Genomic DNA, 25,206 nt, shown 5'->3' with positions numbered 1-25,206 from the left:
GACTCCTTCCAGTAATTCCTTGTCTTTAAACTGGGGAGGCCATAACTGGATGCAGTACTCAACTCTCCATGTTGAACAAATATTTCTTTTGGGGCACCAAGGAGTAGACATGAACAAAAGCAGTCAAAACAACAATATATCCTCAATATACATACTGACATTTGCAATATTCCCATTGTTATTTGAAGTACATTATTTAGAGAAGCTGCTGAGTTATCTTAGTGTGGTGTTTGCTAGTTACATGGTTTGTGTATACTATCATTATTATTAAACCTTCCCTTGTTTATAAAGGACATTGAAATACTGCTTAACAAGGAGAGAAGCAGAAGTAGATGATTATCAGTGGTAGGACCTAACTAAAGCAGCATGCTGACTCTAAGTTTACACCACATCTTTTGCACTACTCTGTCACGTATTAGCAAATGCTCTGATTTTAATTACGCAAAAATAGAAATTAATACAATCGAATCAGGTAATAGTTGTTAGTTGTGAGGGATATACAGATGATTTCAGGGGTGCTGATGGTGTGGCTAGCATTGTGTGTGCATTCAAAATACACTTTAAAAACAGTGTTAACATAGCCAAAAATGGAGACAGAGGGTGAATGATGAGTAATTCAAGGTATGTGTGTCTGCTTCGTTTCTTCTACTCACAGTCTTATTATTCCCTGACTTCCATGGAAGGTGAATAATAATGTTCCCACCCTTTCAGTTACAGTGCTGAGAAAAACAAGCCTTACATAGGTGAAATTAAGGTCAGTACTCCTCAGGAGGGTATATATTCACTTTTCTCAGATTTCCCAGGAGTTATTAAATCTTCTTATGTTATGAGCCTAATTAAATTACCATGCAAAAAATTTATTTTTGTCAGGCATGTAATTCACAGAGTACCAAGGTTTGTTTCATAAATGGAGCTGAGGACTGACCTGGATTCAGAAGGTTCACTGGTGCCCAAGAGGGAGGAAGCTCGTTTTTTCTTTTAGTTGTCCCTATATGTCACGCTTCATCTAAGAATATGTATTATGGTACCAAAATGGACATGTCCAAAACATGAAAAAAACCCCAGGTTATTCTGGATTTAATAGAGGTTTTAATCAATCAAGGCAAGAAATTAGATTTAAAGGTTTAGAAAACGAGACACAAGTAGATATTTCAATCAATGACAAAGTTTTCATCCTTATATATACAGAGAGAAAATTCATATATATATATATATATATATACGAAAACAAAAATATTTCTGAACTATTTTATAAATAGCTAAAATCCAAGAAGACAAAAATCTGTACTTTCTTCACTGATATGCAACATATTCAGTTGCATATACAAATGAGGAAAGAGCATTTTGCTTCTTGTTTTATTTTACATTTCTTAAGAAAATGTAAATTCTTAACTCCTTATTGGCGTATTTATGTGCTGGTTTGTCAAACTGAATTCCTGCTCTCAAAAGTTAAAGATGTAAATATGTAGATGCTTATGACAGTGAAAAGAATTATACAAAGTAAGTCAGGCCCACCAAAATACACTTGAGAGTATGTAGATCAGAACTACCAGAAGGAAAAAACTGGTCGCTATTACTACATAATCAAAAATATTTAGAGCAGTCTGTTTATTCTACTGAATAAATAGTATTATTAGTACTTGTAGAATAAAAATAAGATGGTGGCTTCTTCCCACACCAAATTTTCTTGTCCATGTCTTCATTTTTAGGGTGTGAATGTCTGAACAATGTCACTGTTCTAGGTACAACACTAACCTTTTTTTTTCCAAAAATTGCTCTTTTCAAAATTTTTTTATATGTAAGAAAAGTAAAAAATGATTAACATAAAACAATTATTTATCTCTTTGATGTTGTAAAAGGTGTTTGGTTGTATTGTTGAAAATGAATTCCTTGGGATGCTGTAATCTTCATAACTTCTCCATTTAGAGTATCATCTTCAATTATTGTTATCAGTCCCTCAGCAATTCTTGATGGGCTGTAAAAAAAAAAAAATTCTTTCAAAATCATGATGTAATAGAAGATGTGAAAAGGACAAGAAACTCAATGTAAATCTACCTACCTTGAAAATTAAACAATCTGGTATCTGAACACATGTATTTTCAAGAAAAGCAGAGATGGTATGAGTGTTTCAGGAGAGAAATTCACTCTCCTCAGTCAGGACATACAATGTAAAGTGGCAACTTTACAAATCATCATTTGTTTGCTCTAGTTACTGCAAAATCCCTGTGGACATCCAGCTGCCACTGGGCTTCCTATCAAAGTTTTCTCTGTCAGGGCAATGGACAGAAGTAATCCTTACACAACGCTCTGCAGCTCTTTGCTGTTGATTTATCCTGCTTCTGTAGCAGGACTGGCATACAAATTAGTGTAAGGAGAATTTTGTCACATGAAGTTTGTTGTGGTCAATAGGTGTAATATATTTTATGCATTAAAAAGTGTGGACAAAACAACACAGTTATACCACTTCCTTTGTGCATTAGTATCTGAGCAGCTAATTGCTAGACACCAAGAATGTGTTAAAAAAATCACTTTATACTTGTCTTGTTCTCACACTCTTTCCTAGCTGTCTGCTTTTGGTCTTTGTTGGCAATACCATAACGGGCTGGGTAACTCTGTGATCTGATCCATCACCATCGCTACTGTGCTCTTATGAACTCAGTCCAGTTTTGTCTGTTCTTGGTCTGATTTGTATCTTGCTTCACTTCCAAATTTTGTGGGAGTTTGATATAAATGATATACTCCATCTCACAACATGTTTGATTGAACAAATTTATGGAAGAACACCAAGGGTTATTAAAAACTAATACTGCATCTTTAACTTGGGAATTGGGTTTGCACTTTGCTGGAAATTTAGAATGCATAAAGGAAAACATCACTGTGTAGGTGATACTCTTACAATAACCTTAAATATCTGCCATTGCTCATTCTATGCAGGATAACACATTGACAGTCTTTCACCTGAGGCAGCATTTTCCCTTTATTTTAATTTTGCTGGAAGTGCTATTGTGTTTGTGTGTTCTTCATTAACAAAAGGCAAAAAACCACTCCATCTGACTTACTCCATCACGCCATAGAACTGCATCATATTTTTTATCTCATCCTTATATGAATAATACTGTCCCATATTCTCTTCTTTATCTATTGACTGAAGAATTGGTGTGTTGACAAATCCTGGACAAATTGTGTTGAGTCTCACACCATAGTTTTCCATATTAGCAGCTAGCTAGAAAAGAGAGAGTTAGACATTCATCATCAACATTTTGAAACAGTATTGTTAAAGACATTTTTCAAAGAATGAGGTTTACCACTAAGTGCTTTTCAGCCTTGCCTAGTAAGCAAATTTTGCTGCTACTGATTGTTTTGTTTCAACAACTAAGTTTGAAGCACATTTTCTCTAGTAATAGTACTAGATTACTAGAAAGAAACGTTCATTTTGCTGGGAGAACAATTCTACAAGAAATCAACACTGCTCCTTCCTTGCAGTTGTTTTTTTTTTTTTTTTTCTGAATAGGTTTGCTATTAGTGCTCTTGGCATGTCATTTACAGTATTCTAGGTTGATGATATGACTCATAAGCAAAAGCAAGTAAAAAATATCTCCCAAATTTATGCTTCAGATCTTCTAAGAACTTTCTTATTAAAAGAAAACTATCTGAAATCAAATAATGACTTAACTCCAAGATTGTTATTTACCTCCCTCATGTCAACAGAAATAGGATTTGGTCTCTACCCTTAGAACTGTAATACTAAACCTCTCCAGCTGCTCTGTTGTACCTGCCAAGGGATGACTTTGTCACTGAGTATCCCCACAGGAAAGTCACTGTAAACTCCAGGAAAGAGGCAGGAGTTTTTTCAGGAAGCGGTTCAGGAACATGGCGAAAGCAAGCAGCACAAACTGTTCTGGGAATGATAGGACCCTTCACTCATAATGCTACCAATGCATGTGTGTAGCAAACAAGTCTGATCAGCATCCAGGCATTTGTTTAATGCTGGATAAACTTTCTTAGTGATGGCACAGAACTTATGAACTAAACATGAACTATCCAGGAATAACCGTAATTGTTCAACACTGAATTCTATGTATTTTAACATTTAACAGGAATCCTTTCTGGTATTATGTAAATAATTTTTATTATACGGTAGCCTGCCCTTTTGGTCCAGAGAAGAAAAGAAACTGAAGTCCTAGATGTTTTGTATCATACCTGCCAAGTGCTAGGCTGTACTGCCTTTCCTGGCGAATAAAGTGATTCGCTGTTGTTATTCTTTCTCTCCTTGGCATTCTCATGTTCCACAGAGACAGTATTTCCTCTAATTTTCTAGCAGACCCTTTATTTTTGAACTTAGATGGTGATGTTTATGTTATCATGAGAAAACAAAAATGGAAAACCAGGTGTCAGGTTTGTGTTGTGGTTAATGTGTTATATGCATCGCTTATCCATACTATTCCACTTTGGTTAATCTGAAAAATCACTTGGCTGAAAGGGGGTGAGGACGTAAAGTATGGATAAACTACGCAAATTATTATTTCAGGTACTTTATTCTGGAAACTAGATTGGAAAGCTTATATGAGTAGGTTGTCTTTAAACTTAGCCTATGAGAGTGTAACAATATTTGCTCCCTTCAAATTATTTTATCTTCCTACTTGTTCAGTTTAACTAGAAACTTTTGGAGTCAGAGGTTAAGACATGTTATATGGCCAAGTAACATCTAACGTGTCCCATCCTGAATGTGTCATTTTGCATTTTCAACTTATTAGGAGCTGGTAAGAATAAATAATGGTAAACATTTTCATGTTCAAGTAAATTTTTGTATAATTTAGTGCATATTTATCATTAAAAAAAGTCATCAACCTGATTTACAAATAATGTTAAATGACTGGGACAGAGTTGTGAAAAACATTTTTAAAGCTTGGATAAGAATTGTACTTTTGAGCTACTCCTACTGTTCTTTGTAACATCTTTCTCACAGAACCTCAAGTTGGTCATAAATACATACATGCCTTACTTATTCCATCTTTGGCTTCCCTTTGTGAAAGGATGGAACCTCCACTGCTTCAGACACTTTGTTTTCTTTAAAAAAAAGTAGTTCCAGTTGGGTGACAATAGAAAGAGAACATGAGAAACTTCGTATGTTCCCAAGGAGCTGCTGATACTGTTTTCAAAAACACATACTTACTGCTATTGACCGTGTGAATCCAATTACACCATGCTTTGTAGCACAGTACACAGGTTGGAATGCAGCAGGCATGAGTCCTTTAAAATAAAAAGGTAGCTGAATGAAGATGGTGGATACTCCTATTTATGATTACCTTAAACACACTTATAGGTCCATAATGTAAAAAATATGTGATGGAATTATAGAGATGCAACAAATTAGTAAAAATTTGTAAATTATATTTTGTAATCTGAGAAAAGATATGACTTGGATAAAAAGAAGAGGAGGAATAATAAGAGTAGTAAAAAAAGTACAACTTTTAAAAATTGTATCTATAAAGGATGACTTAAAATGAAGGACAGGATCTAGAAGAAAACATTCAAGGGTGAGAGTTTTTGAGCCTTCTTCTATGAACCTGTAAAGTATTTAAAGTATATAAAGTATTTCAGATAAACTTTGATTGCTGACACTCTGGCTGCTGATATGTAAACTGGATGCCTGCAATCATTTACAGTGATTTCAGGGAGGAAGTCTGGGAAAATCTAAGGGAAACAGCAAAATCCATTTTGACTACTGTAACTGATTTAATATTATCTTCATAATATATCAAAACATAATGTTTGACTTTGATCCCTTGCTTCTGTGGAATAGAAACAGAACTCAGCCTCAGATAAAAACTTTCCCCCTAGAACTAATGTGAGAAACAAGGAGAAGTGTGCTTCACAGCTGAATGAAAAGCAGTCAGCCTATACATCTGCCTGGGCAATATTGTTACTGCTTATTTACTTGACAATGTACTTAGTACTATAACAAATACATACTGTTTGCACAGTGGTTTTTGCTCAAATGAGCAACCATAGAAAGAGTAATTCCGTCTTGATGCATCATCTGAGGCACTGTAAAGTTTATTTTACTTACAATACTACTCTGGTAAAATTTCATACATGATAGTTTTCCTAAAGAGATTTAAATGAAACAGGGAAGGCATTTTGCAATAAGCATATGGAAAAAGCACTAAGAAGTGAATGAAGGACCTCAGTGCACAGAGAGCATAGAGATAAGTGAGTAATCACTGTGAATTGAATGATAAGATGAAGGTCTCAGATAATGAGTAGAAAGAAATGAAAGAGATGTGGACAGGAAAGCTTATTGAAGCACTTTCTGGATTGAATTAGATTGACTGAAAAGGATTGCATTGTATGGTACCTCCTACAGCGGGCCCTGTTCTGGAATAAGAAGCCAGGATAAAGGTTTTTAGAAGGGAATTGGAAAAAGAGGTAACAATCCTGCATATTATCATTGCTATCCTCTGTAAGGAAAAGGAGAAACAAAAAGAAAAATGACTGTTAATATTGTGAACCTTTATGGCAGGAGTGGGAGAGCATAAAATCATCATTTATGGTAGACCAAGGAGAGAGAGCAGAGTTTTTAGAGCAAAATTAAGAACTTAATTGTAAAAAGACTGAGTTTGATGGCAGAAAGCTGGTCAAAAAGAGATAACAGATCATGATTGTATATACATTTCTGTCCATTATGCCAACAATTTCCACCATTCAGTGACAGCTGAGCTGGAACTTGTGGATGCTGTAGTTCCACATGAAAGCTAGGGTCTTGTGAACAGCAAACCACAGCCCATCCTAAAGGTAGAGGATAAAAATCGTCTGTGATCCCAAATGCAATATTGGAAAACTGGATTCTGATTTTGATGCATTAATGTTTGATTCTAATGGAAGTCACCCCAATTAACCACTCAGATGTGTTTTTCCATTTTTCATATTTTCATGGGAAATGAAGGACTTAACCTCATGGCTGGTTGTTCTCTTGAACTTGTATTTTTCCGCTTAACTTGGAAAATGTGTTATGCTTCTGATTAAGAACTTGCTTCATGAAATATGGTTTTTGTGTTGTCTCCTCTGGGTTGTGATCGCAACACATTCTCTGTTTGGACTCTTTGGATGATCATCACCATTCTTCAAATAATTGGAAACATTGGAGTATCAGCACATTAGGAATATTATGATACTAAGTAGTTTTACTTGTTTTAAAGAAAAAACAAACAAACAAACAAACAAAACCCAAAACAAAACAAAACAATGAAAGACAAAATCTCCTGGGAAACACAGAGGGGGAATTCTATTTCTTTTTAAAATGTAGTAAGAAAAATTACTTGTTACTTGAGAGAGAAGAGAAACAAAGTCAAGAAAAAAGTAAACAAAGGAAGGGCACAGCTCACAATAATGAAGTGGAATACGGTTCAAAGACTTACTTGAATGTCAAAAGACAGTAGGAATGACTAGGCAGGAAGGGAAGAATAAACAACTTTTTTTTTTTTTAATCAAAGCATTATATCCAGTTCTTTTCTAATGGAAATTATTATTTTTGATAAAACGGAGAACCAAGAAGAAATCAGTTTGACTCACTTTCAGCCAAAGCAGCAGCAATGAAGACTAGCTCTAGCATCCTTCACCCAAAATAATGACAGTCCTGTCTCACTTTTGTTCCTGAGCTGGGTATTCAGCACCATTGTGCAGGATTTCCATCTCTGAGGCACTCCCCTGCCTCAGGGAGTGTGGAACCTCTGGCTGTTGGCAGTGTGTCCTAGGTGCTCTGCTAGCACTTGTTTTGGGATCAACCACTGTGTGACACTGATCCTGCTCTGCCTGAGTACTTATTCAAGCAGTGAGCAAAGATGAGTTTGCAGCATACTAGTTAAGGTACTCATTTGTTAGAAAATCTGGATTCTGTTTGCTGCTCCTGTGATTAGTTAATTATCTTATGCAAAGTGGAAAGATGAGGAAACAGGTTGGAGAACATTATACACAAAGCAAGGTGGGGAGGAATGGGAGGATGTTCAAATGGATGATGATGGGGCAGTATACTTCTGCAAAGCAATACAAGTCTTTTTCAATTTCTTTTAGCAAGTGGAGGAAACTGTGCCTAGATTTTCCTCTCTTTGGGTGTTGCTGCATCACTGAACAGTTATATGAAAGGGGACAGGAATCTTCCTTCTCCTCACAAACGATCTTCATTGAGAACTTGCTGGTGAATTGCAAATGATTTCCTGATGACTGAAGGTGCCCTTTGGTTTACCAAAACCAGATCAAGCAGACCAGCAGTAATTCTGTGTGCCAGTGTTAACTGTGCTCTTTTTTGTTTTTCTCAGCACCTGGCAGGTTCACCAAGACAGCTCTTGCCCCTGGTTATACTCTAGTCTGCTTACTCTTACAGTGTCAAGACAGTGTCTCACTACAACTGCTTATTTATCATGGTCAATAGTTTTGAAATCCACATTTCGAGAAATCAGTCGTGGAGGATTGTATCAATAAACTTGAATTGTATCAGTAAACTTTGTTGAAACCACTATTTCCTTTCAGTCCACTGAAGAGCTTTGATGAATAAAGAACTAAGTATTTTTTCCCCAGGTATGCTTTTCCACTGAAAACATAGCCCTCAGAGACTTGCATAAGTCTCTTTCCTTCTATAAGATTTATTAGCTTTTAGATGACCTTTCCACCCTCTGTTTTTTCCATGGGTGCACTGTTGGGCACCTTGAGACAAATGTAATTTCTGTTTGATAGTATATTTAAGTTTCATTAATTCTTGGAACAGTACTCTTCATGTTTGGATGTGTGTGGCACAGACAACGCAAGAACTGAAGTCTATTTTCTAACATGGCTGTCAATCTCATGGTGGCTTTGGGCTCATCAGAAAGCAGTGCTTCCACACTATGACTACGCAGTGATTAAGTTTTATTCTCAGTTATACTTAGGACAAATACATTCACTATTGAAACATTTAAATACTCCATTAAAATATTTCAATTTTCCCTCACTAATATGATAATCACAGTACCACATGGCATCCTAAAACTCTCAATTTTCTTTCTTTATGAAAAAGATATGTGAAAATGCTGAAAGGTAAGTCTTGGCAAACCAATGGAACGTATTTAAAAACAAACCAAAAGCGTGTTCCTTCATATGTTGGGAAGTATCGCCAGAGTAATTTGTTTTCCTTTCTATATTAGGTTTGTTTTATAAAATATACTTAACCAAAGACTGTTGCAACACATAGAATACTTAAAAATAAATAACATCACAAGATTTAACCATATTTATTTAAATTAAACGTCTTTCCAAACCACATTACAGAAATTTTCTTTGTTGCCCTTAGGCAAAAGTATAGATAAACAGTATGGAATACGCTTACAATGTTCTTTGAAGGCTAAAGCTTCTTTTGAAGAAGTAGCTAGGGAAATGAGTTAGGGGACTGATAGTCCTACAGAGTGATGAGGGAACTGATTCTCTCATTCTTCAGAATAGGGCGGGAGTACAGTTACAATGCTGTGATCTGTGTCAAAACAGAGGAGACACAGAAATCCTAGCAAAAATTCTAAGCTGTGTCATTTCTACAAAATTTTTTAACAGTGAACGGAAGTCTCACAAGACTAGTTTCTAAATTTTCTGACCTCATTTCTGTGGATTCTGCTCAGGATCCTCTTTTTTTTTGACAAAGAGGAGAGAACAGAAGCTTTTTCATGATGCTGAACTGAAGGTGCCAGCTGTGCAGCCATTTATACGTTTGCTCCACTGTATCACTGTGATGAAGTCTTGCCTTGATCCAGTGATGGTAACCGTATGCTGAGCTTTGTTCTTTATATGTATATATTTATATATATATATATATATATAAGATCAGGTTCTAAAGAAGCCTGTTTGCTGTGAGGAATACTTCATTTCTTTTGGCTGAAGCTTTCTATAGGAGGAGGACAAACTGGCTGCTTGTGGAGCTTGAGAGCTTGAAGTACAGTATAATTAAGCCACTGATATGGCTGTATAGCAGAAAGGTATCCAGATACACTACACATTGAACAACCTCTCATAAAAAGCTAGCATGATCTGATACTGAAGATTTTACTAGTTTTTAAGCACTCTACAAATACTTTGATTTTTTTTTTTAAATCTGCTAGAATCCAGATAGATACAAATTCAGTTTTACAGAATACTTTATTGAAAGCATGAGGGCTATCAAAACAAAAGTGCATGACACACATGAATACTCTTTTCCTCTTGCTTAATAAAGTGTAGAAGTACCAGCCACCAAAAGGTAAGAGACAATGCCAAGTTTAGTTATGTAAATAATCTCAGGAGTTGAATTCAGTTTTATATGCTTTTTCTGCTGCTTGTAACTATTCTGTTAAACAAAATTAAAATGAATGTACATAGCTTCCTACAGAAGAAATTTCAGAACGTTTTACCCTTTAAATTTGAAATGAAGTTTATTACAATGCAAAAACCTGCAGCCATTGGCATTACCTGTTATGGTGGCAAGTTGGCAGTAAAACACATTTCCCGTTATCTCAGTTGTTTAGCAGCATTACTTCCTCTTGATATGAATGCATAAATCCCATAAAATTAAGAAAGTTTTATAGTTTTGACATGCGGTGGATTAGAAGTCCGGTGCTTGCTACATGTCCTTACTTATTTCTCTCCCTTTCTTATTTAGTTCTGTCTTGTGGACACATTAAAGAAAGGGAGATTTAATACTGGAAAGAAAGGGTGGACGCTCTGGCTTTCATCCAGCTGAATGAACACTTTAAGTATCTACTTCGTAGGAAGCATTTAAGTAGTTATGTGGGTGTTAATAAATATAAAACAGCAAGGCTTGATTCTGTCCCTAGTTCAAATCTTTGGCAAAAATCCCATGGTGAAGAACTGGAAGCTAATTAGCGGGTAAAGCAAATATTATTGAATGTTACGTAAGCACTAAGTATAACTCTTCTTGCTGCTCAGCAAGACATAAGGATATTTACTTTCTGCAGAGTATATCTGATAAAATCTTATAGAGGACTTGGACGGGGGTGGGGGGGATCAAAACCACTCAAAAGTTTAATGATCAACAGAAGCTAGCTCTGAGAAAACATTAGAAAAGAACGTTAAACAAGCCAGTGGTAGCATGCCTTTTGTGTATGTAATAAACTGCAGGACTTAGACCTTCAGACTGGAAAGGAGAATTAGAGTCACAAAGCACAAATAGTAGTAAATAAATAAACGATAAAAATTACTGTATGTCAGCTTTTCTTATGTGTTTTTTCTTTTGACCTTGGAAACAATTGATAAATACAAACTATGTAACAGGAAACGAAGCAAAGAACACTTTGTTTTTGACAGTTTCCCACAATAATTATGGCACAATGTTGATGTTAAAAAACTCAAGTAAATAAATGCAAATTTTAATAAAATAATTAAAATGGCTCTTATAAGTTCTTACCAAACCAAGAAAAGCCAAGCTCTTAGGTCTGAAGATCAAAATAATTTTGTTTTCGAGACTAGTTCAAAACAGAAACTACTTCCTACCGCTGCCCTTTCTTAAGCACTGCATGGGCACCTGCACTTCTGTGAAAATGTTTAATCTTTTACCTGTGTTGATGAACCCTTGTACTGCAGTAGCAGTTTCCTTCAAGTTAATTTGCTCCCACCACAATGTCCGTCTGAGCCATTGGAGATGAACTTATTGGCATCAGGAGACAATGTGCAGCATTGCAAGTGCTGACTTACAGGTACATGGAGACTTTAAATAGTGGACTCCTCACTCATTTGAGGCATGTACATATATTAAGTCAGAACCTCAAGAGCCCCATACGTTATGTCAATAGGGTGAACTGGACATCATCACAAAAGCCAAGGCTGTCAGGAGGATTTAATAGTACTCAGAACATTCACATCTCTTGAGCACTAATCCCCATTCACATGCAGAAATTATGGCCCCTGCTTTCTAACTGGCTTTTTTTTTTTTTGTTCAAACACATAAGGATACCCCAGAATAAAATTACTATTGTTTGGTATTCTGCATGGATCCTGAAGAAAGCACTGACAATCCAGGTGAAAACCAGCATATGCATTATTTTTCCCAGACATTATGGCTGTAGCAAGAGTGAACAAACTTTTCAAGCAAATGAGAGAATGCAAGCATTTCTCTACAATTTTTTGAGGAAGGGCTTCAAGTGACATTGTTCTCTATTTACCATTTCCTTTTCAGTTCTGCTTTTTTATTGTGAGCCCAGCCACTGCAACATGCATAGCTACAGAAGAGGGAAAAGGATTCTACCTCAAAACTGAACAGCAAGAACCCTGACTTAGAAAACGTATAATTCTATTTTTAGGCCAATAAACTGAAATACAGTTATAGCATAGATAAGTAGTGAGCAAAGAATGTGTTGTCTTAAGCTCAGCGAAATATGAGTGTTACTTTTATGACTTCTTCAGCAGAGGCAGATCACATCTGAGAGCACTTGGAAAATGGGCAGGGTTGGTGTGTGACAATCTTCATTAACACAGTAATTACAGTCTAATCTTAAATATTCCTACAGCTGTTCTCCTATGGACTTGAATGGAAGACCTGCTACTGCTTCCTTGCTTTCTGTGGAAAAAGATTATCTGATTTTCTGTTTTAATGCCATATAAATAGTTTATAATATAAAAATTAATCAGATTTAATGTAACCCTGAATTCAAATTAGATATATACATTAGACTTTGTTTCTTACACACAGTGTGGTGTAAATATTTTTTTTAATTCATCTGTGTTATTGAATAGTGTTGAATAACCGTAATTAATTGAGGCTAGTTAGGTTTTGCTCAATGTGTGGTTGTACTGAAACCTGAAAAAAACCTATTTACATCAAACTCAAGATTATCAAATATGAGACTGATGGGTTAGGAAAATTACTAGGAAAGTTTTTCTTTAAGTGAGTTTTAAAAGGCAAATGGAAGTTGTGGTCCTTTGATATTACTTTGGTTGTTATGGTGAAAATCAGGTCGAAATGGGAATAAACAGGGAAGAGCCATAAGAAAGAAGAAGTATGACTGATGCGTATGATGAATTTAAATCAGAAATGAACCAGTGAGTAGAAAGTCTTTCTACACAAAATATTCTTACCTGCCAAAGATGAGATATTAATAATTACTCCTCCATCACCTCCATTTCCTTTTCCCATGTATTCTAGGCCGAGGTAGGTTCCTCTAATCACAGAAGTCTGATATAGGGGAGGAAAGGCATGTTCATATTAAAAATATGTTTCTTTTGTGGTCCTAAAATCTGAATCTTTCCCTAATTGTGGGGTCTAGAACCTGTATTTCTTTACCAGTGATCTTATTTATACTTGGAAGATTATGAACAGGGATGACATCCCATAGGAAAGCAACTCAGTAACTCCAGAAGCACAACTGCAATGCATAGAAATAATAACAGATTAATTATATTTCTTATTAAGATATCAATAATCAAACTAAAATATTACAATGTGAAATAAATGCTAACGAAGGAATTGAAACTCAGAATAAGAAAACAATTTAAAGATTGAAGAACACAATTTATCTGAGGATATAAGTGGTGTATGAACTGATAGAGTTTCCAATGTTTTTATTGAGACAAACTGCTCTACATTATAAAAAATGTACAGACTGAATCTGAAGATAACTCTAACACTTGTAACTCCATTTGGCTCAAGGCATGAGATCCCTTTTTAGGTTTGAGTTATATGCTACATTTCTGGTCCTGAGATATTAAAAGCCATATAATTTTCTGACAGAAGTTACTGGAATTTTACCATTCCTCTCAAAAAAAAGGTTAACCCAAACAGACAAATACAGACAAGGTACAAAAGCATATGAAAAGGTGTGAAACATGGTGTTACCATAATATTAGCTGTAGCATGTGATTTTTTTTTTTTAAGGAAGATCTTTGAGGAAGACAATTTTACTGAGGTCTGTATAAACTTGATTCCTTAAGATCTGTTTTTGAACCCTTCTGCAGTCAGAACTTCTGCTGGGATTTATCTCACCAAACTTCAGACATTTAAACTAAGATGCCTAAAGATACAATGAGCCTGTGGTTATCAGCCTCTCAAATGTATCAAGTGGTTGAGTCTTTCCTAGGGAAGAAGTCACTTTAGCAGACTAACAAGAGCTAATAGAAAGGCAGCAGACAGTGCTGCTGGTGGGAGATATGAACTTAGTGAAATGTTGCAATATTACTGCATTAGTGATGAGTTTCATAATTATTTACCTATTTTTGTCAGATGTCTCCACAGTCAGTTCACATTTGGTTTACAATTTCTACTTAATATGAACATATGTATTGGGTTACTTTTATTTTTATGGAAATATTATTTCAGTTTTTAAATCAGAACTCTATTTTATTACTGTTTTTTGCTATTTATTTGACCCAAATAAATTAGGATGTTCAAAACATGAAGTGGCCCTACAAATATGTTCACGTCCACACACAATTATTTCAATGAGAGTTTTGGTCAGGGAAGGTATACAGAATTGTGAATCATGGAAAAGGAAATCTCCCTAAGTAATAAAAACTGCACAGTTAAAAAAACAAAACAAAACAATAAAGTGTTTAAAGTGTATGTGATTAAAATCTAATGGATAGTGGCTAGGTGTACTGAGAACGTTAAGTATTTTTCTGCCACTATCTAAATTCCCAAACCAAAATTAGAATAATTTAAAGACATGTTTTACATTTCGTTTTTGGGAGCTGATAGTTTTAGATATACACGTTATAAAACATAAAGTATAAGCACTAATTCAAGTTCAGTTGCCCTTCGCACTTATTGGTTTTGACATAAATCAGATTTGGAAGACTGCATGTCCTACTTTATTAATATTGCTTGTTTGTTGCCCAAGTAACATGAAATTAAGCTGCTCATTGACAGAGATAAAACCACTTCATGCCTCATTATTATGTTTCCTTTGGAATTTTGATGAACTCTCAGCTTTTTTTCATTTTCTATAGTTGCGGTGTTTTATGTGATATTTTTAATATCATTGTATTTTCAGTATAACAATTTCCTGGAAAAATGAAAAAAAAAGACAAAATATGAATAGTTGAAAATTATGAAATAACATTTTACAGTTTTCTTAAACAAAAATTCCCATTAAAATGTGGTGGGAGTTTTTTGGTGTGTTTGTTGATTTTGTTGTGTTTGTTTATTTTGTGTTTTTTGTTGTTGGTTTTGTTTTGCTTTTTTTTCCACTCCTGGAAAGTTTTCTCTTAAGTTACATACTTTTTAAAATGTTTTGATTAATATCAAAAGAATGTTATTGATTAAATTTTAACTGACAATTTCCAAAGAACCATCTTCAGTGGCTTGTAAAATACCAAACTAAGTGTGATTTCTCTCACATGTCATGGAAAGTATTGTGCCAATACTCAAAGCATTTGCAGTTGTTTTTGGATGTATCATATCAGTAATCAGTAACTTATTTAACAAATCATTAAATGGCAATTTAGGCATCAGTGTCAAAATCAGAAACCAAACTTACAAAATTTATTGTATTAATTGTGTTGTTCTGAAAGAAATCATATATTGAAACTCTGATTCAGGAAAGACAGGCCAGCCAGGCGTGGTGGTGGAGTTGCTCTCTATGTGAGAGAGCAACTGCAATGTACTAAATTCTGCCCAGGAGCGGATGAGGAACGAGTTGCGAGTGTATGGGTCAGGATCAAGGGACAGGCTGGCAGGGGTGATACTGTTGTAGGTGTCTATTATAGGCCACCAGATCAGGGTGAGGAAGTTGATGAGGCCTTCTATGCGCAGCTGAGAGTGGCCTCACAGTCACAGGCCCTGGTTGTTGTGGGTGATTTTAACTTCCCTGATGTTTGCTGGAAGGACCATTCAGCCAGCCAGCCACAGTCCAGGAGGTTCCTCCAGTGCATTGATGATAACTTCCTCATGCAGATGGTGGAGGAGCCCACCAGGAGAGGTACACTGCTGGATCTCATCCTCACTAACAAAGAGGGTCTGGTCGAAGCAGTAAAGGTTGAGGGCTGCCTGGGTTGCAGTGACCACGAGATGGTGGAGTTCAGCATCTCGTGTGGCAGGAACAGAATAGCAAGTAGAATTGCAACCCTGGACTTTGGCAGGGCTAATTTCGGCCTTTTCAAGCAATTGCTGGGGGAAATCCCATGGGCAAGACTGCTTGAAGGAAAAGGGGCCCAAGAGAGCTGGATTGTATTCAGAGATTGCTTCTTCCATGCTCAGGATCAGAGCATCCCCACACGTAGGAAGTCGAGGAAGGGAGCCAGAAGGCCTGTGTGGTTGAATAGGGATCTGTTGGGTATGCTCAAGCAGAAGAGGCGAGTTTACAGGTCATGGAAGCAGGGACTGGCCACTTGGGAGGAATATAAGGCTGCTGTTAGAGGATGCAGGAAGGCAGCTAGGGTAGCCAAGGCCTCCTTAGAATTACAGCTGGCGAGAGGGGTCAAGGACAGCAAGAAGAACTTTTTCAAATACATAGCAGATAAAACTAATACCAGAGGCAATGCAGGCCCACTGATGAATGAGGTGGGTGCCCTGGTGGCAGAAGACACAGAGAAGGCAGAATTGCTGAATGCCTTCTTTGTCTCTGTCTACTCCGCTGGAGGCTGTCCTGGGGAACCCTGTACCCCTGAGACCCCGGATGAAGCCAGGTTAATGGAGGAGTTTGCTTTAGTCGATGAGGACTGGGTTAGGGAACAATTAAGTAGTCTGGACGTCCATAAATCCATGGGTCCAGATGGGATGCACCCGCGAGTGCTGAGGGAGCTGGCTGAGGTCATTGCTAGACCGCTATCCATCATTTTTGCCAAGTCTTGGGGAACGGGAGAGGTGCCCGAGGATTGGAGGAAAGCAAATGTCACTCCAGTCTTTAAAAGGGGCAAGAAGGAGGACCCGGGTAATTATAGACCGGTCAGCCTCACCTCTGTCCCTGTGAAAGTAATGGAACAGCTTATCCTTGGTGTCATCTCAAGGCACATCAGGGATAAGAGGGTCATTAGGGGCAGTCAGCATGGCTTTACCAAGGGTAAGTCATGCTTGACCAACCTCATAGCCTTTTATGAGAATGTAACAAGGTGGATGGATGATGGCAGAGCGGTGGATGTGGTCTACCTTGACTTCAGTAAAGCCTTTGACGCAGTCCCTCACAGCATCCTCACAGCTAAATTGAGGAGGTGTGGTCTAGACAATAGAGTAGTGAGGTGGGTTGCAAACTGGCTTAAAGAGAGAAGCCAGAGAGTGGTGGTCAATGGTGCGAAGTCCAGTTGGAGGCCAGTATCTAGTGGAGTGCCTCAGGGGTCAGTACTGGGGCCAATATTATTCAATATATTCATTAATGATTTAGACGAGGGAATTGAGTGTACTATCGGCAAGTTTGCTGATGACACTAAGCTGGGAGGAGTGGTTGACACGCCAGAAGGCTGTGCTGCCATCCAGCGGGACCTGGACAGGCTGGAGAGTTGGGTGGGGGATAACCTGATGGAATTTAACAAGGGAAAGTGTAGAGTCCTGCATCTGGGCAGGAACAATCCCAAGTTCCAGTATAGGTTGGGGCATGACTTATTAGAGAGCAGTGTAGGGGAAAGGGACCTGGGGGTCCTGGTGGACAACAGAATGACCATGAGCCAGCACTGTGCCCTTGTGGCCAGGAAGGCCAATGGCATCCTTGGGTGTATTACAAGGGGGGTGGTCAGTAGATCGAGAGAGGTCCTCCTTCCCCTCTACTCTGCCCTGGTGAGAGCCCATCTGGAATATTGTGTCCAGTTCTGGGCCCCTCAGTTCAAGAAGGACAGGGAACTGCTGGAGAGGGTCCAGCGTAGGGCAACAAAGATGATTAAGGGAGTGGAGCATCTCCCTTATGAAGAAAGGCTGAGGGAGCTGGGGCACTTTAGTTTGGAGAAGAGGAGACAGAGGGGTGACCTTATTAATGTTTATAAATATATAAAGGGTGAGTGCCACGAGGATGGAGTCAGGCTCTTCTCAGTGGCAAACAATGATAGGACAAGGGGCAATGGGATCAAGCTGGAACACAAGAGGTTCCACTTTAATTTGAGAAAGAACTTCTTCTCAGTGAGGGTAACAGAGCACTGGAACAGGCTACCCAGGGAGGTTGTGGAGTCTCCTTCCCTGGACACATTCAAAGCCCACCTGGACACATTCCTGTGCGACCTCACCTAGGCGTTCCTGCTCCAGCAGGGGGATTGGACTAGATGATCTTTTGAGGTCCCTTCCAATCCCAAACATACTGTGATACTGTGATACTGTGATACTGTGATTCTAAGAAGACACCAAGTCTTCAATAGCGATCTAATTTTTTTTTTTTTTTTCCTGGCATTAGAAACCATTGTTAGCCAGTGTTGTACAATATTCTTGTGTTCCAACATTACATCTGTAAGTCAATTTTCACACTCTGTGTTTCATTTTAACTTGCTCTATTACAAAAGAAAAAAAAAAAAAGTTCTTCAATGATGGTGCCCAGAACATCATTAGATGTCATCCTTTGTATGTGGCAATTGCTTTGGAAGTAATTTAGTGCACAGTGCTTTTTTTATAGTGTTTCAAGGCAGATGTTCCAACTGACACAGTTTCTTATACTTATTTAATAAGGTCTCCCTTGACATTTTTGTCTGATACTTCTTCTGTCTCCTTATGCGCTGTAATATTTCATGCTGAGAAACTATATCTGCATTCCTTCAGAGCTGAAGATTACTACCTTATTATCAAAGTGATAAGGCTATATGAATTCCTTTGAAATAACAAAATAGTAATCAGTAACCAGTCCTAACATTGTATGTAGGTTTCTGAGCTGATCTAGTTCAGTGCTAGGGATTCTGAACAAAAAATAAATGAAAGAGCCATTGACTTGTGGTTTCATAAAGCAGGTTAGCACAGAGCTGGAATTTGACACAAGATCATTTGACTTTCATACTGTGATGTTGTAAATTGATGGCTATCTATAAGGAAACATTTCAAAGTGCTTTATGAACTGTGAAAGATGAACTTCAAAAGTCTGAAACTAAGTGCTGCCAGTGATATCTGTGGAAAATTATAGGATTTTACTGTTGGTCAGGAAGGTGGGACTGATTTTTTTTTTAATGCAGATTTTCTAGGAAGCAAACAGGTTGTAGCAAGCACGCAAGTCCTTTGGCAGTCCTATGTATAGGTTAGTTTACTTGCTATATGAAAAGAAATTGCAAGATCTTGAGTTTGAATTTCCATCTCAAACTGTGGAAAACAAGAATCCTCAGGAGGGAGAGGCATAAAGGTATGTGCAGCAGGATTTGTTCATTTTCTAGAAATCAGTAGCTTTTGTACAATGTGGGAGTGATATACTATATTTTAGTTATTTACTGTGCAGTCTTCTTTACTTTCCCCTCCCCATATTCCTGAAGGACACAGGAATAGTATTGTATTTTGCATAGCTGGTCTTAAGTCGGTCTTAGTTCAAAGAAATTTGCTTTTCATTATACTTCAACACTGGTTACTTTAAAAGTGTAAGCTAAGAAGTTCAATGGCTTGCTGTGCAATTAAGGTAAGTCTGTGTCCTTTCTAGTGCAATATGAACAACAAAAATAATTATAGTTATACTTACAGGTTTCTTTATGCATTTAGAGGATTGGCCCTTGTTCCACTTATTTCAAGGTAAGTGGTATTTCTCACTTTTTGGTGGCCACATCTCTTCCTAGGCAGTCAGTCCTCTTTCTGACATTGAATTATGCTGAAGAATAAGCAGCTAAGCCATTGAACAGCAGAGTTGGTGTATTTCTGGTTGTCTTAGAATGCAAACTTGGTAAACTAGTTACCTCTGCTATTTTGTCTTCTACAGATAGTACTGTTTGTTTTGTTTTCTTTCTCTGTTGGTTGCATAAAGAAACAGTGCTTGCCCCTCTCTGTGCTGTGGGACCTGGTAGCAATTCCCAGGCGCTGAATCCAGCTATGTATCCTGGTAACATTATTTTGGGATGAAAGTTTAGTCCTTGTCATTTCTTCTGGTACACTGGGAAAGGAGAGCAAGGTGTATGGACCAGAAGTAGGTTGCAGCATACTCCCAAGGCATCTGCTTCATGGCTTGTGCAATGGAACAACCTTGTGATGATCATGAAATCTTTGTCCCAAAAACAAATAAAATGAATCATTTCTGAAGTTTGCCTAGTTACCCTTCCGGTTTCTGCTGAGACATTAGTTGTCCTTTTGAGGAATAGTTCCTTACTGATGAGTTGATTTTCCAAAGTTTGCTAGTTGCTGGAACATTTGTTTCACCAAAAGCTATATTGAACAGAACCACACATATATATACAGTGTTGCATTCTTTTCTCTGTAGTATCAATCTAAGTATTTTGCAGGGACAAACCCTGAGTTAGGTAGACTTCATATTAGAAAAAGAGTTTTCTAAATTCAGAGAAACTTGTTACCTTTGTCATTTATGGAAATAAATTATTCAAACCCATGAAAAATGCAAAAATTTGGAACTGTTGAGTACTGTCACATTTTGCCTGGTACTGAAGGATGAGACTGTCATGCACCTGAACAAATTTTATGTCTGTATTTCAATTCTGTTTCTTTGGCAACAACATTTAAATAATTGGATCCCTTATGACTGTGTGGGGTTTTTTGTTGTTATTGTGTTTTTTCTGTTGTTGTGGGTTACATTTGTTTGTTTGTTTTTGAGATGCCCAAGTTATGGCCTACAATTTAATTTTTTGCCAGAATAATGTGTTAAAATGTGCAAAATCATCACATAAACAGGAGAGAAGAGTGATTTTTCTGTCAAATTCTTTAATGAGTGTATTTAATTTTGTTTTGGAAATTGGTTTAAAAATACCTACAAAATAATTAATTTGTTGGCTTAAGAAAATTGCTATGTCAAGTGCTTAGTCAAATTGTTATGTAAAGTGCTTCTGTCCTTTTGATTCAGGCAATATTTAAAATGTAAGTGTATGTGATACCAGTACTCCTACATTTAACTGTATATTGCAACCTATGTCAGTTTTCAGAAACCTCTGATACAAACATATAAAAGGAACCTCTGAGTAAATTTTGGGATTCTCTTTGTGTAAAATGTGCTAAGTGGATTTGTAAAGATAGAAGATACTTTCACTATAGCAGGGACTATAATTACAGTGGTTCCAGAAAGCCCACATCATCAACACAAGATAAAACTAAGGAAGCTTCTTAAAACATCCAATCATTTTTATCTAACATGTATTCCAGGCTCATAAAAATGTGGGGACTCAAAGAGAAGAAAGTCAGATTTTTTGGATTCTTCAGGCACAAGTTCTTATGAAGCTGGATACAAGAAACATTGTTCTTGTCATGCTGCAGGACTGTAGGTGGGACTCTTGTTAAGAATGTATGTGTCATATATCCTTGTGCTATTCTGTGCATGGGTATGTGTGTGTGGTAGACTCTGAAACTACACAGGTAATATCCATTTAAAACGAAACTCCTGTATGGTTGCCAATATCTTTTCTTTTTTGTGTACCATAATACCGTAATAACATGAGTGCACCTTTGTATAACTATGAGTAGTTGAAGCTGCTATGGATTAACCTGATGTTGATAAAGTCAACACTATCAGCTTTGGAGTTTTGAGGTGAGGAATGGATGGCATTGCTGGAATACTTAACTACAAAAGTTAATAGAAATATTAATAAAGTAATAAAAAGGTGGATGTTGTTTAGCACAAAATACAGTGAAACGGTGGAAAGCACTGCAATAGAAATATCTTTTTAGGAGATGATACTTCCCCCCTGCCATATTTATCAGCTGTCTTTTCTCAGTCTCAGGAAACTGTAGTGGATACAAGTAGGAATTGCATTTTATTCCCTCCTTTTCCTTCTGAATTAAGTTCCACTCTTTGAACCTGCTTCTTCATTTCTGTTCCTTATGGTTTCTCAGGCAGTGTTGTCAGTGAATTTCCTTGCCTTCCTTTGTAAGTGTTCCCAAAGACCAGTCAGTTCTGTGAATGTTTCAGCCATAAAGAACACACCCCATATGTGTTTGTTTTGATTTATCTTGTTCTGTACCGCTCTACTTTTGCACTTTGTACTTTAAACTGGGGCAGGGAATATTTGTTGCATCAATATATAAACGATATCAGTAAATTAAGGACTGGCAAGTAAAGGTGGGTTTTTTTGTTTTTGTTTTGTTTTGTTGTTTGTTTGTTTATTTTTGTTTTGTTTTGTTTTTTTAAGTAGAAAATACTTGCATAATGTTTATCAAGATGTGTAGCCATAGAAGTTACTCCTGTTTGTTGGGGATAATACAAGGGATACGTAAATGTTCTATGTTGAGGAAAGAGAGACATTTTAAAACCATGTATTTCATACATGTTTTGTATTAACTATATAATCATCCTCTTTTTTTTTTCTTTTTTAGTTTTTAGGAGCAGTGGCTTCATAGATTTGTAAGACTTGGATTCCAGTTTTTCTATTGCTTTCTATTGCTTTAAATATCTTGGCATTGAAAAATTGTTTGGACATCACTTTAAGTTATTTACCTGGACTTCAAATATCTTCAAGATTTTCTTATCAGAAATGCCTTCATTTTTTGAGCTCAATTTAAATGTGAATCACAGACATATGTGTTTCTCACATGGACTTCTGTTTTTCTGGTGATGACTAAGTATCTGTGCCTGCAAATTTGACAGGTGGATGGCTGCCTACAGTAATTTATATCCTGTGTTAAACCAGGCACAAATATAAAGAGAGAGAACTCATCTAGAGTACAGGTAAAGTCTTATTTCAAATTCAACTGATCTGCATTAATAAACATTGATGATACATAGCACTGAGGACATCACACTCGCTGTTACTTCACAATATGAAGTTTCCTGATGTCTAATTTGCCAGAGTACTTTAGAAATGAAAGAGGGAGGAAAAAATATGTGTAGATAAATCTTAAAGAAGATGTAAAGAAAAGAAAGGGAAATTGAACAAATATATTTATCTTATTGTGGAAATTTTCATCTGTGGTCTCAGTTCAGTCTCTTCCAAGAATAAGCAAATTTGACTTTGGACAGATATAAAAGATCAGAAAAATGTATTATTAAATCAGTTTTTTATTTCAAATACATATTTTCCCATCAATTTTTCTATACCATGCCTCATGTATAGCTTGTGTTACTTGTGCTGACATTTTTTTGTTAATTTGTTTTCATGGAGATGTTAGAATTCAAAGACTCGGGTACCTTTGTCCTTAAAACTTTTGACAAAAACAAGCCTCTACTTCTCTTATTTTGAGCTTATTTGTCACATTGACAAATTCCAAACAACAGATTGAAGAAAACTCCACACTGCAGTCTTCCAGGCTTCCTTTTGCTACTTTCTTTGCAAATTTAGATTATAAAACTTTGTAAGTATGGTCATAGGGGTGACTTGCTGAATCACCATTGAATTAGAATTTCACAGGTGGTAAAATACAAGCTGGTCAGAATTTTATTAGCCCAGAAAGTTCGTCTTTTCTTTGGAGTTTAGATCTCCTAACAGTGTACTCTAAATTAAATTTCACTGAGAAACATATTGTGGTCTCATCCAGAGATACCAGATAATAAAGAAGTGGTAATAGTCTGCTTGAAAATAGATTTTACAGGCTTGTTGAATGTACTGGGTTTTAGCAAGTAAGTGCTCTGAAGTGGTGTGCTTCTATCAGTGATGGTGGTGAAATGGCCTACATTAAATGTACCCGCTTCATTGATGAAGGACATGTGGAGGTCTTGGTTGAACAAGTTCTCTTGTAATACCAATAAATTATACCTTACTCTCTAATGCAGGCCAGCTGAGCCTCACAACTAACTAAAATGTTCTAGAACATTCATATGAACAGACTGGTCTCCTGTAGATGCAGTTCTACTGCTTTGGGTGCCAAATTGTTACACTTACCTGGGATTGCATTGGGTTTTGTAGAAAGAGAATGTTGTCTGGTGCTAACCCAAGTACCTCTACACAACTTAAAGGATGCAGCACATACACACGTTGATTGGTCAGTACATATGCAGTTACATGGTTATTGTTTCAATAGCTGTGTTTACCAAACCAGTGATTCACTTGCTGTCACATGGCACACACTGAAAAGCCAAGGGCTGTTAAGTGTGTTACAACATTAAATTTTGAAGTATGAACTTTTGAAAGGAGATAATGCTTACCAAGTTAATTTGTATGGTGCTTTCCCAGTCCTTCTCATTGTTCACTCCAGCATTATTAACCACAATATCCAGCCTTCCAAAATGCTCAATTACTTTTTTGAAAGCACCTATAGTAAGAGCCAAGGGTGAAAGTAAGATATAAAAATAGAATGCATGCATACAAATTTTATTAGTATACCAAAATGTCTTCACTGTTTTAACCACTAACGAGCAACTTGAAATTAAATTCTTTATCTAACCATTCACCAATATTATACATATTCAGGAAAACTGAAAGGATTAAGATACAATAGTCACCTTTTAATTTAGTTTTATAATGCCTGATAATGAAAGTTCTTAATACCTATACATTTTGCATTAAACAGGATGTTTGGCACCCTAACTATATATATTTATCATTCATAGCTTAATTTGTAACAGTGTGATATAGGTGGTGAATTCAAGATTTAGCACCATCTATTTTAAATTAGAATTAAAAGCCTCATGTGTTCAGAACAATTTTCAGATTTTAACCTAAGAACTCAGTTCTTATTCAGTGATATGACTAACACAAATCTTTCAACTACAAATAATTCATCATAAGTCTTGTTTAAATTTATCCATTTGTGAATAAATTGTTATACATCTTACTTGTCAGGTAACTTTAATAATGTGTTTCTCAAATTCAAATCTTTCTCCTTCTGTTGATAAAAACAGTGTCTTGTCTTCCAAAGAATTTCAAAATAAAGAACTGGAAAACTTCCACAATGACATTGTGTTCTCCCAGGTGACAGTGTTCTAACTAAGATAAAAGATGTGTATGGAAAATCATGATGATGTCATAGTGATGAGCCAACTCATCTAAGCTGGCTCTGCTTTGACAGGATAGTTGGATGAGATGACCTCCAGATGTTCATTCCAGACTAAGAGTTTCCATGACTGCAGATGTTATCTGACATATATATAGCTTGTTTGTTTTTCCCTCCAAATATTGTTCCTCCTCATTAAATATTTATTGTAATGTAAACCAAGATACCACCCCCCAATATTATTTTAAAAAACATTGTTTCTTGACTGACTGAAAATCTAGAGTATTTTGGGTACACTG

General features: G+C 36.5%; 1 protein-coding gene across 5 annotated transcripts in view; it reads right to left on the bottom strand.

The window, feature by feature from the left end:
• Window positions 1-410: 410 nt before the first annotated feature.
• The window catches only part of HPGD (15-hydroxyprostaglandin dehydrogenase), a 28,267-nt gene continuing 3,471 nt past the window's right edge, over window positions 411-25,206 (bottom strand). Inside the window, exons 3-7 of one of the 5 annotated variants that reach the window (XM_065837603.2) lie at window positions 24,120-24,226; window positions 13,087-13,183; window positions 5,174-5,250; window positions 3,060-3,223; window positions 411-1,975 (exon numbers count right to left, since the gene is read on the bottom strand). In XM_065837603.2, coding sequence (XP_065693675.1) covers window positions 1,837-1,975; window positions 3,060-3,223; window positions 5,174-5,250; window positions 13,087-13,183; window positions 24,120-24,226 — 584 coding nt within the window. In that variant the 3' untranslated portion in view covers window positions 411-1,836. The other 4 variants (XM_071807693.1, XM_071807695.1, XM_071807694.1 and 1 more) reach the window with 4 other exon arrangements.

This window comes from Patagioenas fasciata, chromosome 4 (genome assembly GCF_037038585.1).
Source record: "Patagioenas fasciata isolate bPatFas1 chromosome 4, bPatFas1.hap1, whole genome shotgun sequence".
Lineage (NCBI taxonomy): Eukaryota > Metazoa > Chordata > Aves > Columbiformes > Columbidae > Patagioenas > Patagioenas fasciata.
The sequence above is the reverse complement of the archived record's forward strand: the minus strand, read 5'-3'. Positions and strand labels throughout refer to the sequence as shown.